Source organism: Lissotriton vulgaris, chromosome 2_1, assembly GCF_964263255.1.
Source record: "Lissotriton vulgaris chromosome 2_1, aLisVul1.2, whole genome shotgun sequence".
NCBI classification, from domain to species: Eukaryota; Metazoa; Chordata; class Amphibia; order Caudata; family Salamandridae; genus Lissotriton; species Lissotriton vulgaris.
This window is the reverse complement of record NC_141687.1, coordinates 628,727,294-628,745,477: the sequence shown is the minus strand read 5'-3', so window position 1 is coordinate 628,745,477 and position 18,184 is coordinate 628,727,294. Positions and strand designations below refer to the sequence as shown.

The following is an 18,184-nucleotide window of genomic DNA, read 5'->3' as shown; positions in this document are numbered from 1 at the left end:
CCTTTCTTTCTGCGCCTTCGTTTGCGGATCTGGAACTTGCTTCCAACTTTTCCCTCATCTTTGTTGCATTTGTTCTCTATAATTTTTTTTTTACCAGTGTTCAGTGGCTGTTGCCTGTATGAAATGTTGGTAACGGATATCTGTGACTGGTCTCCATGCGGCCTACCTCTGCTGTTTGGTTTCGGAGCACAACTCAAAAGTCCTGCAAGGACTGCACTCTTCTGAACCTAAGGTTATTTGAGACCGCAAAGTTGTAATTTGCTGATAACTGTGAGAAGATTCTGAAGTCCTGTTCAAAATAGATGGTGAGGACGTATTCATGTGACAGTTTGTCGATGAGGTCCAAGTCTTCCATTAAGTTGAAATCTAAGCAGGTGTCCTAGTGCGGATTTGTCCCAGTCCTGCTACTCTCAACCTGAAAACCCACTTGTATGCCCTGTGGAGCTGCTCTCTGTCCCCTTGCGAAGAGCCTATTCTGCAACTGATTCTAGTGCACTCAGAGTTTCCATGTCTGTCTGCGAGATTGCAACAGGTTGAGGCCTTCGTAGAAGCCATTGCCCGCATTTCTGGCTCCCTCCCAACTTCATCCGGTGCGTCTTTGGGTTTCAAGCTTCTGAGGAGGCCCCCAGTTGGGGTCTGTCATCGGTGCTCTCTGCATCTCCAGAATCCGTCTCTGGTTCCATTCGGATGGCAGAGCCGGCTTCCAATGCAGCACCAATATCCATGCTGGTCCCTGAGACATCAACACCAGCAGTGCAAGAGGTTGGCTCAGTCACTATCGTCTTCACCAATTCAGAGCTGAATCCATCCCAGCCTTGTCCGAGGTTGCGTCTCGACCCTATATCAACGTACGCAGCCCCAGTTCATTTTAATTCAGACAGAACTATGCCTCTGTTTTGAAGCCTGACTGCAGCAATCCACCAACTTTTTGGCACTTAGCCAACCAGCCATTGGAGATGACAATTGTGATGAGAGGGAAGTATTTTCCCCAAGTAATTTGTATCTTGATTTAAAAGATGTCAGTGGGCTGTACACGTTTCTAGACACTGGGTTGTGTTTGCCTCCTGACCACTGACCGAAGAAAAGCCTCCTTCACAGCGGTGATGAGACTCAGTGGACGTTTTGGACTTCTAATGGCCCACTATGGAAGTTTAAAACCAATATTCTAACTGAGGTTTTACACCCTGGACAAACATAATCTGAGCCTTTACTCCCATTTAATGAGGCTATGACTGGCACCCTTATGGGCGTCTGTTACAAACCCTGTTCCTGCCCTCCGGTAAGCTAGCAGTTTGCCTGTCGCCACAGACGTGCTGTGAGACCCTGATTTTTTGACTCTGCACCCTACAACACAAAGTTTGGTAGTTCAAGCTTCCACCACTTGGGTGAACCTCAATTCTTTCCTCACACTTTTCCCAGACAGAGTGCCAAAACTACTTGAGACCTTTGGGCAAGCGGTTACTTTGCTCGGCAAGGCTTGCCTTACAGTCAGTAAATGACTGATGCTTTCTGGGAATATATGCTCATGCTTTATGGAACATGGCTGGCCAGATCTTGCTGGCAGCCCCCAACAAATATCGAATTACTTTGGCTCAAACCATTCAGGATGCTACTAAGTACATTATTCACTCTGGGCTAGACACTACTGACTGTTTGGATATAGTTGCTGAGACTAGTGTGGTACTTCAGCGGCATGCTAGGGTGTGATTCACTGCCTTCTCTGGAGATATGCACGCCTCTTTAATGGACATGCCATTCGATGGGCCTCACCTGTTTGGTGAGAAAGCTGATTTGGCATTGGAACTATTTAAGGAGAGTCTGGCCACAGCTTATTCCCTAGGCCTTTCTTTTCCCGTGTGTCAATATCCCTACCAGTTTCACCCCTTTTGACGCTACCTCCCTTACAACAAGCACTCCAGTCCTTTGGGGTTCAGGGGGCGGGGATAAAGCAGACAAAGGCCTGTTCGTCAAGGGTAGCCAACTTCCCACACACCTGCGTCCACCTCCAAACTGCTTTAATTTTTCCCATAATGACCTATGACCATCCTGTGGGAGGAAGCATCAGATACATTTTCCAGGTATGGCAAAATATCACATCTGACAGTCGGGTTCTGAAGATTATTCAATGGAGCTGTGCCCTGCCATTCCTTTGTGACCCATTGCACTTCCCACCTATACCGACCATCTCTCAGAGGAACACTTGTCCATCTTGTTACAACAAGTACATGCTCCTTTAGTCAAATGATCCATAGAGGCAGATCCAGCTCAGGAAATGTGGGCTGGCTGTTACTCCCATTATTTCCTCCTGCCAAAGAAGGGCGTAGGTCTTCATCCTATTTTATATCCCTAACCTTTGAATGCCTTCTTGTGGAAGGACAAATTCCAGATGCTCATGTTGGTCTAGATTCTGTCTGCCCTTGAGCCAGGTGACAGGATGGTGGCTTTGGACCTGCAGAATGCTTACTTTCATGTGCCCATCTTGCAGTTCCACATATGCTGCTTGCAGTTCAAGGTGAGCCAGGAGTATTTTCAATTTGCTGTGCTCCCCTTTGGCCTCACCAGTACCCCTCAGTTTTCATGAAATTCATGAATTGGTGGTGGGGGTAACAGGACACCTTTGGAGGTTGAAGATACCAGTTTTCCTGTGCCTCCACACAGGCTATTGAAGGCAGACTCACCACAATCAGCCATAGACACCTCCAGATGATAGAGTACCTCCTGACATCGTTGGGGTTCACTATTAACATGTCAGTCATACCTGACTCCTGTGCAGAGGCTCCCCATCATTGGAGCCTTTCTGGAGATGGTGTTGTTTCGTGCATTCTCTCCCCCACAAAGAGACTAGAACATTCATGCAGTGATCCCGATGTTTCAGCCTCAGTCCTGTCTCTCTGTGAGATTGGCTGTGAAGATTCTGGGCCTCTTAGCAACCTGATAGTTGATTGTCAGGTGACCTATACATTCTCTGCGTAGAGCCTAAAGTCTCACTTGGACTTGCACCAGGGAACCTGTTGGATTCCATCCAGGTTTTGGAGGAGACTGCAAAATACCTGCGGATGTGGCTCACCTGCATTGTACCGGTGGCAGACAACTCTTCCTCTCCTACCCCAGATGACGGTTGTGAAAGATGTGTCACTGCTGGGATGGGAAGTTCATCTGCTAGAGGGTGAGATCAGAATTTGATTTGAGGATTTATAAAGCGCAGCAGTCACCCGAGTTCATCAAGGGGCTAGAGACCAGCCGTCCATACCCAGGAATTTAGAGCGGGGCAAACGCTCCCGCCAGATGCTAGACCGTAAAGAGCCAAGTTTTTAGAGCCTTTCTAAAGGGGAGCAGAAGGGGGATGAATCTAAGAGCAAAGGGCAGGGAGTTCAGAGCTTACTAGCTGCCACCGAGAATGCTCTGTACCCCATTTCTTCTTCTTAGTTCCAAGTACCGCCAGTTGCGTTTGAAGCGAGGAGCGCAATGGTCTGATAGAGGAATGCCACTTGAACATAGTCTTCAATCTCAACAGATAGGAAACATGCAGCGACTTATGGACCATACAGAGTGATTTGAAGCTAATGCTTTGTTCAATGGCAGCCAGTGCAGGACCTCCAGTCCCTTCCAGGCAGATTGTTTAATAGGAATGTCCAAAAAGAGCCTTGCCGGCTCCGAGCTGGTCGTTGGATAAAAGGAAAGATTTTTTTTTAACATCCTTATAAGCCAGGAGCATGTTGAGATGGTAAGATTCATTTGAATATGAAAGTTAAGTTCAGTATCCAACAGGACTCCGAGGTTCTTAGCCTTTATGCTCGGGGTAGGACAGCATCCCAGGGACTGAGGCCAGCAACTCCTATTCCACTTGGATGACCCTGATCCGAATATCATCCCTTTTGGTTTCTATCCCCATTAAGCTTAAAAAAATTAGTCGACCTCCATTCTGCCACTCTGGTCATATATCCAAGAATATTTTCTGATGACGCGCTTGGCCCTTTAGGGATAGTAACCATAATCTGTGTGTCATCTGCATATGACACCACCTCCAATCCAAATGAGTGAATCACCGAGGCTAGGGGTGTCACATACAGATTAAAGAGAGTGGGACTCAGGGAAGATTCCTGTGGAACTCCACAGGGTAGAACATAGTTGTCTGAATGGAAAGATTTTAAAATCACACTTTAGGATCTCCCTGTCAGGAATGAGGACGGGAGGGCTAGTGCTTGATGTGAGATCCCAAGACTCCATAGTCTGTCCAGCAGCAGAGTGGGTGAAATGGTGTCAAATACTGCTGACAGATCCAAAAGGATCAGCATCACCCCCGTTCTTCATCCACTGTGCTCCTGATGTAGTCAGTGGCTGATATTAATGACGTTTCTGTTCCATGACGCCTCCTAAAATCAAACTGAGGATCATCAAGCTAAGCTTGATGTTCTGCAGTTTCCATGAGCTGCTTATTGAGCTGTAGCTCCAGGATCTTAGCTGGGACAGGAAGCAGGGTAATGGGACGGTAGTTTTTGCAGTCTCCAGTGTCTAAGTTAGATTTTTTTCAGAAGAGGTCTTATAATGGCCTGTTTCCAGGTTTGGGGATAGATTCCAGAGTAAATTGATATTATTCATTAGTTTGCAGAGGGGTTGCGCTATAGTATCAGCAGCCATATAAAATATTGCAGGTGGACATGCTTCCATAGGTGAGCCCGCATGTGTTCTTAGAAGATATTGTACGAGAAGGAGTGACGTGAAGTCAGGAAATTTAGCAAGACCTTTATTCTCCCTCCCAGGTCCCAGGGGAGCATTTTCGACATGACTACTGATTGCCGGTGTTAATTTATGTGTTTTCAGGAAGTGATTCAAAGCCGGTGTATATGTCGGTGATTTTTGTTTGAAAGAGGTAGCCAATTGATTACAAAATGATTGTGATGCTTCTGGTTCTGCTGTGGGTTTCTAACCCACAGCAGCACCAGAAGCATCTTGTAGCCGTTGTACCAAAATGAATAACTCTGAAAAGGCTCTGGTCTCTGGCAGAGACCTGTCTCCACATCAACCTGTAACACTTGTGGGCCAATAGCCTTCTGATGCCCATGTCTGATGGACTAATGGACCGCTGCAGGGATCTGTGTTCGACCTCCTGGTCGCAGGTTCAAATCCCAGCAGGTCCATCCTTCTGAGTCTGCTCAAATTAGTACCATTGAGGTGGGTAACAATAAACATGTTCAGCGGCAAGATACCCTTGGGTGAATGTGCCCTTTACAAATGCACATTGTTATGTTCTTCCGTCCATCCAAGGGAGGCTGGTTCAGGTTCTCGTGGACAGTGCCACTGCCAAGTGGAGCAAAATGGCATTTGCTTGGTGGTTAACCACCTGATTGAGTCGTTGAATGTCGTAGTGTACAAACTCAGCTGGTTGCACCTGGTGGATCATGAATGGTGTTTACATTCCGAGATGGCACAGGGTATGTTCCAGCAATGTGAGAGCCCTGGTTAGATCTTTTCTCCACCACAGAGAACTGGCAATGGCAAACATTTTTTTTACTCGCTGGAGATTACAAGAAGGATGTCTTCGAGACTCATCTGGATAGAGTGGCTCATGAGACACTATCTCTTCTGCCTGAGTGGGCCCAAGTCATCCTAGTAGCGCTGGATTGGACCATAAAGAGAGTGGCACCCAGAATTTCTGGGCATGAACATTTTTCCTCGGATTAAGCACCCTCTTTGGGAAGTCTTCATGTTGCAGCAGCCGGGCAGAGTCTGGTACAAACCTGTACAATCTTCACCCCTATGCCTGGAGATAGAGCAATAACAGTTGAAGGTCTTTGATCTTCTTCCCGAAGCTGTGAATGTTCTCCTGCCTGCCAGGCAGTCTTATACTGAGTCCACTTTCACCGGGTGCTGGGACATGTTTGTATCCTGGTATGACCCTGGCAACAGTAATCTGTTGCAGGCCAAACTGTCGGATGTGCAAGGTGCTTTGAGCACCTTTAAGGTGGTTATCTGTTGGCTCATGTGGCCTTTTATGTTGGCTAGTGGTCTCTGCTCAAATCACCAAAACCCTTTGTGATGCCACAGTGGACTCTTAATTTTCTTCTCACTTTTCTCTTGTACATCTCATTCAAACCCATGCAAAGCTCTCTAGTAGGTCTAGTGTTTTTTGTTCGAGGTGACCTCGACACATCATGTAAGCAAACCACAGTCTCTCCCCCTCTCTTCCCAACCACCTAATACTAGCTTTTATCTTGACCAAGTGATTCTGTCGACCCAAGACAGCCTTTTCGCCTGAAGTGGATACAGCTTTTCAGGTTGGACAATTCATCACTCTCCCAACGTTCTTTGCACTGCCGCACCCCTTGACACTCAAATTGATATTAAAAGAGCTCTGCATTTGTATTTCTGATGGATTACCACCTCTTTGTGGTATCTCTGGGGCAAAGAAAGGCAAGGCAGTGCAGAAAAGGACTCACAATTAATATATTTGATTCTACTAGGTGGAGTAACCCTCATCTGTGCCCTGAAGACTATTGGTTTTAGTCTCCTCCATTGCTTTGGTGATCTGTCAAATTTTGTGTATAAACCCCTGACCTCCTGAAGGACCTGCACCTTACTTGTCAACTCCTGCTACCTGGGAGCGAAAAGTGCCAATCCTCTCTCCCACCCTTCCTTGGGAAGACAGTATAACACTTTCCATTCTCCTGTGGAGGAGGAGGAGGAGCCCATGAAGCACCCCTTAGTCATGATCTCTGTTGGCACCTCAGCAATAAACTAACTGAATCTGCTTTGGTTCTTCCTGTGACCCCTCTTATTGTTTTGTCCGGCTGAGGACCTTGGTTGGGAAAATTGCAGGCAGTTTGTCCTCTTCAAAAAATCTTCTGTCCAAATTGTCTTTGAGGCCCGGTCCTTAAATGATGATGCGAAACTTAATGTTGATTTCCACAGTTCTTTGAGGAAAAGGACTCCAAGGAGGTCTCTTTGGCCCAAAGGTCTAGCCTCCAAAAAACCAAGGTCCTCCTTTTGTGGGTTAATTTTAATTAACATTAATAATCTCTCCCGATATGGCACAGTTGATATTCCCTAGGAATATTGGTGCCCTCTTCACCCACCCAGGAAGGATATCCGGAGAAATCAGTCAACCAGTCTTTTGCTTCCTCCGTCATATTCACAATCTTCGTGAGGGGACCAGCTGTTTCTTGCAGCTTGTTCTGGCAGGCTCGCCAGGACCTGTGGATTCCTTCTTCGGGTCCTTAAACTTGGAGAGGAAGCTTGGTGCGGGCATTCCACTGGGAGGTGGTCCTGACATCTTTATCAAGCAGCTTCCTTAGGTGGCTACCATCATAGAAGGCAACCTTGTTCCGTAAGGTTACTTTGGATGATTGAGAATGAAAAAGATATTCAGGAACCAGCATGTTTGGAGGGATTTTGATCTGCTGCCCTTGGGTCTCCTTGTCATTTTGGTTCAGGGTAGGGGGGGGGCGCCATAGTCTGCCTGCATTTTACCCGTCATCTGAGTCACCTTGCGAGCCATCACTGTCTGAGTCCTCACTATCCAAAGAGTTGGGGGCTGGGAAATACCCAGAATTCGGAGTGATGTTGCTGTCTGAGTACCAATGGATTCATCATCATTACCTTCTGTAGCCTTAGACAAGGCCAGGAATGCATCCTTGAACCAGTCTAAGTGTATCCTAATCCCTCCTCACCCCCACACTAAATTGCTCTCTTTTCCACTTGTCTAATGCATTGGCAAAACTAACTGACCCTCTGGGTTCTGGCATTCCCATGTCTTCTCTCCAAGGGAGGGCTCATGTAAGCTAGCAGCCAACATAAGTAGTTTCTTCCTAAGGGGCTTGAAGGTGCAGGATACCGCCTTTTTGACTGAGGGGTCAACCACAACTGAAATTTCACCATCACAAGGAAAGAGTACCTCCCAGTCATCCTCTTTTTGTTTGACTTCCTCAAAGAGTACATGTGACCAAAAATGATAACACTATTGAAGTGTTATCAGCTATTACTGCTTACCTCACAAGTAAGCTTACAGCTTGTGCAGACCGTGGAAAATGTACTATTAATGTGGGAGGACTACGGCCAAATGGGCCAAGACACATCACCGTTTTCAGTATGAAGGGTAATACGGCAGCCTCGGGCGCTGTCTGGATTGACGGCACACTACAAATAGAGTGCAGTGCAGATCTTGCTTTGCACGACGTCTTGCTCAAAGGTGAGATTATTCTGCCGAACAAAGAGTATGGAAGAGCTTGACACAACTCTCAGGAATTCTCCTGTGGCTTCTCGTTTCGCAATTTTAAGAACTGCACGTTGACAGGAGCACAGAAGAGAACAAAGTAGTAAGTGGGAGCGTAGATGCTCCCCCTGGCACCTGAAAGACCAGAGTGCTTGTTGTGGTTGCCGCAGCCATAAGTCCCTGAAATAAATGTGAGTGTGCCAAGGACAATAAACCCTCTGCCAGAAGACATCGGTACAGGAGCAAAGATACTATCAAAACATAAACATACCCATGAAAGATTACAATAATAATCACCCTTAAAAAAACAGATATGGCAGAGGATGTACTTATCTGCTGCTGGAGCAGCGAAGAAAGACTGGGAGAGATAGTCAGTTGAAGTTGTATAATGCTTGGTGTACTGTGATTGGATGTTTAACCACCTTTTTCCTGCTCTGTTGTGGGACATGTTTTTACTGTTATTATGCCTGTTGTTGGAGAATAAAGTGGAGATTGATAGCATAACCCTTGCCTCTGTACTGACATAGAATTTACACTGGATGAAGCAAGCAGGTTGTTGAGCATGGCAAGACAACCTCCTTTACACAGTGTGCATTCTTCTGGAGTTCTCATCTTATGTACATTGAAATGTTAACATTTGAAAATCCTTAACTGTACACATTGAGGAGATATTTGCACAAAATAAGATCCCGATTGTTGTTGGAGGCACTAATTACTACATTGAGTCTCTCCTTTGGAAGACGCTGATTGATACGAAGGCAAGTTCACAGTATTTCTCATGTTGGAGTACCAATTAACATTCCACTAGGTAGTAGAAGCCTAGTATACCATAGACACAATAAAGTATGGAGAACTCTAGCTTTCATGATGAAGGAAAAATGCACAGGCACATCCGTGAGCAACTTGAGGGTATATTGAGAGTAGTGGGAGCTGTCTGGGAACTCCACATGTAATGCTTCCAAGCACCCAGTGGAGACATGGAGGAAAAAGAAACTGGGTGTTACAAATGGAAACAAATATCTCGGCTGATGGGGTGGGGGTAGGAAGGGGACGGGGGAACATGTAGCAGTCAGAGACTTCATTCGCTTAATTTATTAAGGGATTCCAAGGGTAAGCATTTCAGGCTTGCTTTGGCTGCTATTCTTCTTTACTGTTGTCCATGTTGTCCACACATGACAGACAAAACAAACCCAATACAGCAGTGTTGGTGAAGATACCACCTTTCAGTGTTGTTTTGTTTCCCTGCAGACAAAGAGCTACAATGGGAATACTCCTCAACCTTTCACAGCTGACGAAGCTAAACAGGAGAAGCAGCACAACCAAAAGCTCTACATGGAAGCAGAATCAAGATCTCTAAAAGATGGAGCAATGAGTCCCCAAACATTGATAGACAGAAAGGCTCAGCTGGAGCAGCTAAATTGCCAGGAGCTACACCTACGCCTGACCCAGGTGGACCCTGAAATGGCAGCAAAACTTCATCCGAATGACAAGAGGAAAGTGGCGAGGTAAGAACCCCGCTTTTCACACACTCCAAGCTTATACCTAAAGCTGATTGATGCAATGTTGATTTGTATCTGAGATCTTGCCCTAGAGCTCATATCCATGTCAGACATATATACCTTAGCGCAAACCCACTTCTCAGATCTTGTATTAAGCATGAACCCATTGTGATGCCTTTTTTAGGGGGCCCTGGGAATGTCAGTTGTTACGTGGCAGTACTTTGTGTTAAGATTTCCATGCTAATACTAAGAGTGGGTGACATTATACCGTTCGTAAGAAAGTGTCACTCAGTCGTTGAATGTCACTCATAATTACACTGAAATTATGAAAATGTCACACGTAACCAATCTGAAACTTTGGCAGCTATGTACCAGTGGTGTCCCAGAGCCACCAATGCTTTTACTTTCGGTATGGTTTACAAAGTCACTCTCTTTGATTGCCTACAAGAGCTATTAATCCGTTTTTAGGTCAAGCCTGGTTAGCGCATGTGCAGCTCTGTGAAGCATGTTGTATTCATGCATGGACTTGAAGATCCGGCTATATTTTTCATTGGCTTGTGTCATTGTCCTTTGTAAACTGTAGCTTTTCATTGGTTAATAGGCTAAGTAGTCCCTCCTTCGTACCTCCTTGTCTCATCTTGTTACCTCCCTAAAGGACTGGTTGGCTTTAATTACAGCCTTCGAGCACTATTTCGTTAAATTGTTTTCACCTGCCTGCTGTTGCAGGCAAGACACGCTGTCTCCTAACCTTTATTTAGTTATTTTTTATAGTACGCCACGCCACAGTGGCTGCCGCGCCTTTGGTTTATATGCATGTAGAACGCAGGTGTATGTGGTTAACGCAGATTTTTTTTTTTTTACTATTCACTTTTTGTTATTTACAAGCGCCCCATGCTGCGCTCTCACATTTATAGATACCCTGCCCCTTTCTTTAGACGAGCTGCGTGTATAAAAAGGTCTGCTGCCTCTATTAACGTGAGGGTGCGTCATGGGGCGCTTGTAAACTACAAAAAATATTTGCAGTGCAGCAGGTCTCGCATTTGCGAGAATTTAAGCTGTTGTCATTTACAATGCTAATGGATCAAACTCTCGTAAATGCGAGACCTATTGCATTGCAAATGCTTGTTTAGGTCTCTCCTACCGACGTTGCATGCACATTCGAGTTGGAGGTATTAACTATAAAGGGCTTGAAGTCCGCCCTTTGCTTACTGTATGTTGGCATCATTGTCACTATTCTTTGCTGCATCCTAATTGGTCAGTGCGTGCCAGATGTCACTTCCTTTTTGTGGCGCATGGACGAAGCACTGATTGATTCATCTTAAGTAGTGTCTGTCCACTGCTTGCTTTGTGATTCAGTTCCTATATCTTTCACTGCTGCCATCTGGCTCCATCTCCTTTATCCCCCACCCGGTGAGATATGTTGCTTCCTCGCCCACTAGCGACTCCCAGTCTAAAACTTATTTGTTTGTAAACAGCAACCCTACACCAGCAGACCTGCATTTTACCACCATAGTCACTATTTGATGAAATGTATAGAGCCTGAGCAAATCAAGAATTCTCCATATGCCAAAAATTGGAGTGTTTGCAAACCCGGAAAAGCATACGCCATTACTGAGTGCTCCTTCTTTAAAATACAAGCTCCTGCACCACATCAACGGTATCATATGTTTACATTGATCGTAGGTCGAGATAATCTGTAATGGATTGGATTATAATTACATCCATATGGGTTAAAACCCCTCCTTATCTAACGTCAGATGTATGCCTGGAAAATCCTTCGACTCAGTCACCATCTTCAGATTCTTTTTTCCGCTGTTGTGGTCTGGAAGCCTAAGGGAGAGCTCCAAAGTCGAGGAAGAAGGAATTGCAGGAAGAAACAGTTTTTTCCACCAAAAATCAACATTGAGGGAAAAGGATTGTCATGACTGATAGGAAGAAGATATAACTGAGAATATGCTGAAAACAATCAAGGAACACCGAGGTGAGAAGACAGACTTAAGAACACCACATGGTCCGACAATGTGAAAGGGTCTTGGAGCAATACCCCCTATAGATTCTACCCCAAGTGCTACCACAAATATGCCCAGAAAGACACACATGAGGTCTGTAACCTCTGCCTCCCGAAAAAGACAATGGCGCAGAGGACTGCACAGTGTGCGCAGAGTTCCTGCCCAAAACCATCAGTGTGAGGCAAAAACGGAGGTGGACACACTAAGCAGTGGCATCGCCACAGAGAAAGCAGCAGTCCCTAAATGACCTGAGCCTGTCAAGCAATGACAAAGACACCCTGGAAGCAGGGAGGGGAGTCCCAGAGTGAAGATCTGGATCTCAAGGGGATTGTCGAGAGCCAAATCGGCTAGGGCCACAGGAAAGTGGCGACGAAGGAACAAAGACTAAAGGTAAACCCTCGGAGCTGAGAGCGCCAAGCCGAAGACCTCCGACTCAAAGAAACTGGCAATGACGCTGAAATTGTTGACAATGGAGGGCAGAGCGAAGTTTAAGGAGCCACACTGGTCCAAGACAAGTGACATCAATGGAGGCAAACCCTCAAACTGCTTAGACTTCGAGAGAGGATCAAGGGCCTGGGAGGGATAAAAAAAAGTCCGCTCAAAGCCGTCCGCGAAGTCCAGCTCAGTGCCATCCACGAAGATTGGAGCCATGGCTTTGTTGAAGAACTCTTAGTCGACATTGAAAGTCGCAGAAGCATTCAACCTCGACTTCAAAGTTCCTCAACATCGATGTCGAAATAAGTGGAGCTCGATGCACAAAGAAAATTGGTTTGAGAGAGAGAAGAAAAGAAACCGTCTTGAGGTCGAACTTTGAGCCCTTATTAAAAAATAGAGTGAATTTCAGGACTCCTCAGGGCTACATTGAAAAGGCAGGTGGGAGTAGAGGAAACTTAAGAGCTCGAGCAGCCCACTGCCCCATGGCTGTTGGAGCAGTTAGAAGAGGAGTACTTCAACCTTGAGGGAAGACCGCAAGCAAGCCTCTAAAGGGAGAATGAACAGGTGACTGGCAAAATATCTATGAAGACTCCTCAGATGAAGGGGTAGAGTCTTATCCATCAAAATCATCACCACCAGATGACATCCCTGCATACAATGCAGCAGTATAGAGGATTGCATGCAACTAGAGGAAACACTATTTAAAGCATGTTTCCTGCTCGAGACACTATTGCTGCAACAAAAGAGAAACCAATTTCTTCCAATGCTCCCAAACATGTTAGACATGGGCAGAGAAGCATTCAAAGAACCATCTGCAACTAAGGCAATAACCCCCAAGGGTAGAGAAGAAGTACTGCTTCTCGTCAAGAGACCCACCTCACATCAGGGAAAATTTGCCCGCAGATTTCCTCATTGTGGCAACGGCATGAAAAAGAGCTAATACGCCCATGTGTACAGGAACAGCTCCTGACAAGGAGAACAAAAGAATAGACCTGGTGAGGAGGAAAATGAAAAGGTCAGCCGCAACAGATAGCCAACTCAAACCCCCTACTAAATAGTTATGCTCACCAACAGGAGGAGTTGGTTGGAACATCTCACATAGGCATTCAACAAGAGAGCAAACATAGTTTTGCAGGAGGCAAAACTATGTTTGCTCTCTTGTCAACACAGGCCTGAAGTCCACCCTGGATGTGGCAGACACAGCTGGTAGACAGCTCTGCTCAGCCACAACCTTGCGCAGATACGCTTAGCTGAGAAGCTCATGATTTAAGCAAGAGGTCCAGCCAGCCATCAGTAAAATTCCTTTCACATGAGACAGCCTATTTTGAGAGACGCTAGACAAAACGCTTTAGCACATGGAAAAAGGACAACCAGACCGCCAAAGCAATGGGGACTTTGCAATTCAAGAGTAATTTTCAGGACGCATGAACTAGAAAAAGATAGCAACCTCAGCCCAAGGGAACCATGCAATCACACCCCCCACACACACAGGCTTCAGTAACCACCGAAGTGAAATCACTTCCACCCCCCACAATGGCAGTACCACTCAAGCTCCTCAAGCCAATCCTTTTGCGGCCGCGGAAGAGTCTGAACTCTGAAAGGGGAAAACCACACCACCAAGTGACTGCCCACATGGAACCCTCACCAGTAGGAGAAAGAATCGGAGAATTCTTACAAGAATGGAAGAGAATTACCTCAGGACCCACCTGAAAAGTTGTGAGGCTGCTGTTCGTCCCTGTGACCTCGGGACTGACTCTTGCTGGGTTGTCCTGTGCTGCCGCTGCGACTCGCCGCATCCGCTCAGCGGGTGCCGCTTCGCGGCTTGAGAGGAGGGAGAGGCGAGGTCTGAGCGCTGGAAACTGGGAGGCGCCTGGAAGGTCCAGCACGTCGGCGCTAAGCAGGGACTCGGAAGACCAGGAGTCCCTGCTTCCCCAGGTGCGCTAGCGGACGCGCCCACCGACAGACACGCCCCCGCCTGACCAAGAAAAGGCGCGTGTTTCCTCCACCCGGTGGGACCCACCTGAAAAGTTGTGAGGCTGCTGTTCGTCCCTGTGACCTCGGGACTGACTCTTGCTGGGTTGTCCTGTGCTGCCGCTTCGCGGCTTGAGAGGAGGGAGAGGCGAGGTCTTAGCGCTGGAAACTGGGAGGCGCCTGGAAGGTCCAGCACGTCGGCGCTAAGCAGGGACTCGGAAGACCAGGAGTCCCTGCTTCCCCAGGTGCGCTAGCGGACGCGCCCACCGACAGACACGCCCCCGCCTGACCAAGAAAAGGCGCGTGTTTCCTCCACCCGGTGGGACCCACCTGAAAAGTTGTGAGGCTGCTGTTCGTCCCTGTGACCTCGGGACTGACTCTTGCTGGGTTGTCCTGTGCTGCCGCTGCGACTCGCCGCACCCGCTCCGCGGGTGCGGCTTCGCGGCTTGAGAGGAGGGAGAGGCGAGGTCTGAGCGCTGGAAACTGGGAGGCGCCTGGAAGGTCCAGCACGTCGGCGCTAAGCAGGGACTCGGAAGACCAGGAGTCCCTGCTTCCCCAGGTGCGCTAGCGGACGCGCCCACCTACAGACACGCCCCCGCCTGACCAAGAAAAGGCGCATGTTTCCTCCACCCGGTGGGACCCACCTGAAAAGTTGTGGGGCTGCTGTTCGTCCCTGTGACCTCGGGACTGACTCTTGCTGGGTTGTCCTGTGCTGCCGCTGCGACTCGCCGCACCCGCTCCGCGGGTGCCGCTTCGCGGCTTGAGAGGAGGGAGAGGCGAGGTCTGAGCGCTGGAAACTGGGAGGCGCCTGGAAGGTCCAGCACGTCGGCGCTAAGCAGGGACTCGGAAGACCAGGAGTCCCTGCTTCCCCAGGTGCGCTAGCGGACGCGCCCACCTACAGACACGCCCCCGCCTGACCAAGAAAAGGCGCGTGTTTCCTCCACCCGGTGGGACCCACCTGAAAAGTTGTGAGGCTGCTGTTCGTCCCTGTGACCTCGGGACGGACTCTTGCTGGGTTGTCCTGTGCTGCCGCTGCGACTCGCCGCACCCGCTCCGCGGGTGCCGCTTCGCGGCTTGAGAGGAGGGAGAGGCGAGGTCTGAGCGCTGGAAACTGGGAGGCGCCTGGAAGGTCCAGCACGTCGGCGCTAAGCAGGGACTCGGAAGACCAGGAGTCCCTGCTTCCCCAGGTGCGCTAGCGGACGCGCCCACCTACAGACACGCCCCCGCCTGACCAAGAAAAGGCGCGTGTTTCCTCCACCCGGTGGGACCCACCTGAAAAGTTGTGAGGCTGCTGTTCGTCCCTGTGACCTCGGGACTGACTCTTGCTGGGTTGTCCTGTGGTGCCGCTTCGCGGCTTGAGAGGAGGGAGAGGCGAGGTCTGAGCGCTGGAAACTGGGAGGCGCCTGGAAGGTCCAGCACGTCGGTGCTAAGCAGGGACTCGGAAGACCAGGAGTCCCTGCTTCCCCAGGTGCGCTAGCGGATGCGCCCACCTACAGACACGCCCCCGCTTGCAACGCCCCCTACTTTACGAACTGCTCGACGCTCAGCGGGACTCGAGCGGGACGCCGAGCGAAGCCCGAGCAAAGGGCGAGCAGTCTGTGGCAGTTAGGGGCTGTCAAGGCTGTGTGCACATACGGCCTGTGTGAGGCCCCCTGGGGATCCCTACAATCATGTCTACCCGCTCTGGAAAACTTCTCAGGAGTGAAGGTGAAAGGGGAGCCATTGCCGGGAGCCCTGTCATTGGAACCATGGACCGCTTTATTACTAGGGTGGCGGCTGTAATAGAAAAGGAAATTGCTATGTCTGAGCGGCGCCTATCCGAGGTCTACCTCCCTTCAAGACGTTCTTCCTTGGGGGCTGCTGCTCAGGCGTTTACACCGGCCAGTGAGCGGGTTCACTCTGCCCCCCCCGCTGGCGTTTCTGGAGACTCTACAGACCCTCCCCAGTTGCTTGAAATAGGGCAAAATATAGATAGGCTGGAACACCTGGCCGCGCTTCTCCCTAGTGCCACTGAGGAAGATGGTGGTCTTAGTAAATCATTGCCACCAGTATCACCTAAACCCCTAAACGTAGCCATCAGTCAGCCTCTATCACCAATACCGCCCACCCCAATCATAGTAATACCGGATGAGGTGTCAGAAGGGGTGTCCCCTAACATTCAAACTCCTGAAACTAGGCAGGATAAGAGGTTCGTAAAGAAAAAGGCAGGAAAACGTAAAAAGGGTAGGCTAGTGAGACAGGCCGCTCTTTACCAAAGAGTAAGAAAGTCCTCTGGACTTGGTGTGAAAAATGTAAGGGGCCTGTCCACAGAGAATGAAGCGGACATAGAAGGGGATGTTGTGGTCTCTCCTAAGGGGCCACTCATAAATGATAACACCTCTAATGTTTCCAAGCTCGCTGACCCTGTAACTATTGAAAATATCCTGGAGAAGGTAAATAGTCTCTTGATGCCCCTACTAATACAGATTAAGGGCTTGGGGGCGAGGATAGATAAATTAGAGCAATCAACCCTCGACGGGTTCCATTCACTCAAAACCACATTTAAACAACTAGCCAGAGTGAGTGAAAAACTGGACACTGGCGTAAAGGGGAACAAACTACCACCACAGAGAGACCCTAAGCCCCCAAAATGCTTAAACAATGTTGACACTAGCAGAGCACAAACCTCAGCTCCCAAAACTTCTCCTCCCTCCAAAGCAGGGCAAAAATCTAAGGGGCCACCAGCACACTTAGAGGCTGCTACAAATAAGCCTAAGCCACTCCCACAAAAAAAGCTGCAGACAGCCAGTGGTGAAGCGAAAGACACCCAAATATCAGCCCAAAAACTAGTAACAGGGAAAGCCACTAGACCTGTCCCCCAACCTACAGCTCCAACTACTACCCTATCGGTCCCTAGAATTCCAGTACGTCGGATCCCCCCAGTAAACCTCCCGCCAGACTGCCAACCTTTTGTTGCTGTTCTGGTAAATGTTCCCCCTCTCAAGGAAGGCCAAATGGAAAACCATCAATCCCTCAAAAATAAGTGCATCCATTGGCTTAAGTCAAACAAGCCAATCCCGTTGGGTGTGGATGGGATCATTTTAAGTGTCCGTAGAGTTGAGTGGGTAGGGCAGGGTAAAAAAACTCAGGAGGGGGACTGCATAATAATAAATTTTCAAGACCCTAGAGTAGTGCCCTCCATCTGCACTCCAATTAAAAATATGGGGGCTCCAGGGGTTAAAGTAGTAGATTTATCCTACTTCTACCCCAGGCAAATTGCTAGCTTAACTGGAGAAAGTTTGAGCCCACCTGATTTTTGCCAAAATTGGGAGACATGTTGGGTTGGGGTTGCTGGGGGTACAGGGGTGAATCCTCTGTGGGTACCAGGGTCCTACTGACTGGAGGAGGTTGACCCCAGGCTATGCACGAACAAAGAATCTGTGAGTAGAGTAGAACCAATTGGAGTATCACCCCCCCAAATTGTCTCTCTCTCAATTGAAGATACTAGCGAGATGATAACTTTTAAAGATATTCCCCAAGATCCTTGCTCCCTTCAGGCATCCTTGATGAGGGCCATAGACAGGGATACTCTTGTGACCAGCAACATTCCAGCTGTGACGGACCTAGCTTTTAAGGTTTTCAGCTGGAATGTCGCAGGGATTGCAAGAAAGTTGGCTCTACCTGACTTCACTGCTTGGGTTGATGAGCACTCCCTGTGCATCTTCCAAGAGACATGGAGCTTGGTGCCGGTACACAGGGTGGGATTCTCTTCCCATTCCGTCCCTGCACGAGCCTCGGAAACAGGGAGAGGGCGACCCTCGGGCGGCCTACTCATTTGGGTAGCAGCCTCCCTAGACTGCAGTGTAGAGGAGCTTTATACAGGCTGCCCGGATATCCAAAATATCACCTTAACAGACCAAAGGGGAAGACTGATCTTAAATGTTTTTAACGTTTATGCCCGTGGGACCAAGGGTGGGAGAAAGTCACCCGTAATATCTCTCCTTGAGACCCTCCTAAATAAAACCCCACACAAGATGCGCACATTGGTTGCGGGTGATATGAACTGTACGTTCGAGCCTTTG

The 18,184-nt window shown here is 48.5% G+C and overlaps 1 protein-coding gene across 5 annotated transcripts in view; it reads left to right on the top strand.

Moving 5' to 3' along the window:
• The window catches only part of TRIT1 (tRNA isopentenyltransferase 1), a 196,600-nt gene that overhangs the window by 88,675 nt on the left and 89,741 nt on the right, over positions 1–18,184 (top strand). For 2 of the 5 annotated variants that reach the window (XM_086955769.1, XM_086955772.1), the window contains 2 exons: positions 8,869–8,967; positions 9,458–9,714. In XM_086955769.1, the coding sequence (XP_086811895.1) occupies positions 8,869–8,967; positions 9,458–9,714 (356 nt within the window). The remainder of the gene's footprint in view (positions 1–8,868; positions 8,968–9,457; positions 9,715–18,184) is intronic. The other 3 variants (XM_086955770.1, XM_086955771.1, XM_086955773.1) reach the window with 2 other exon arrangements.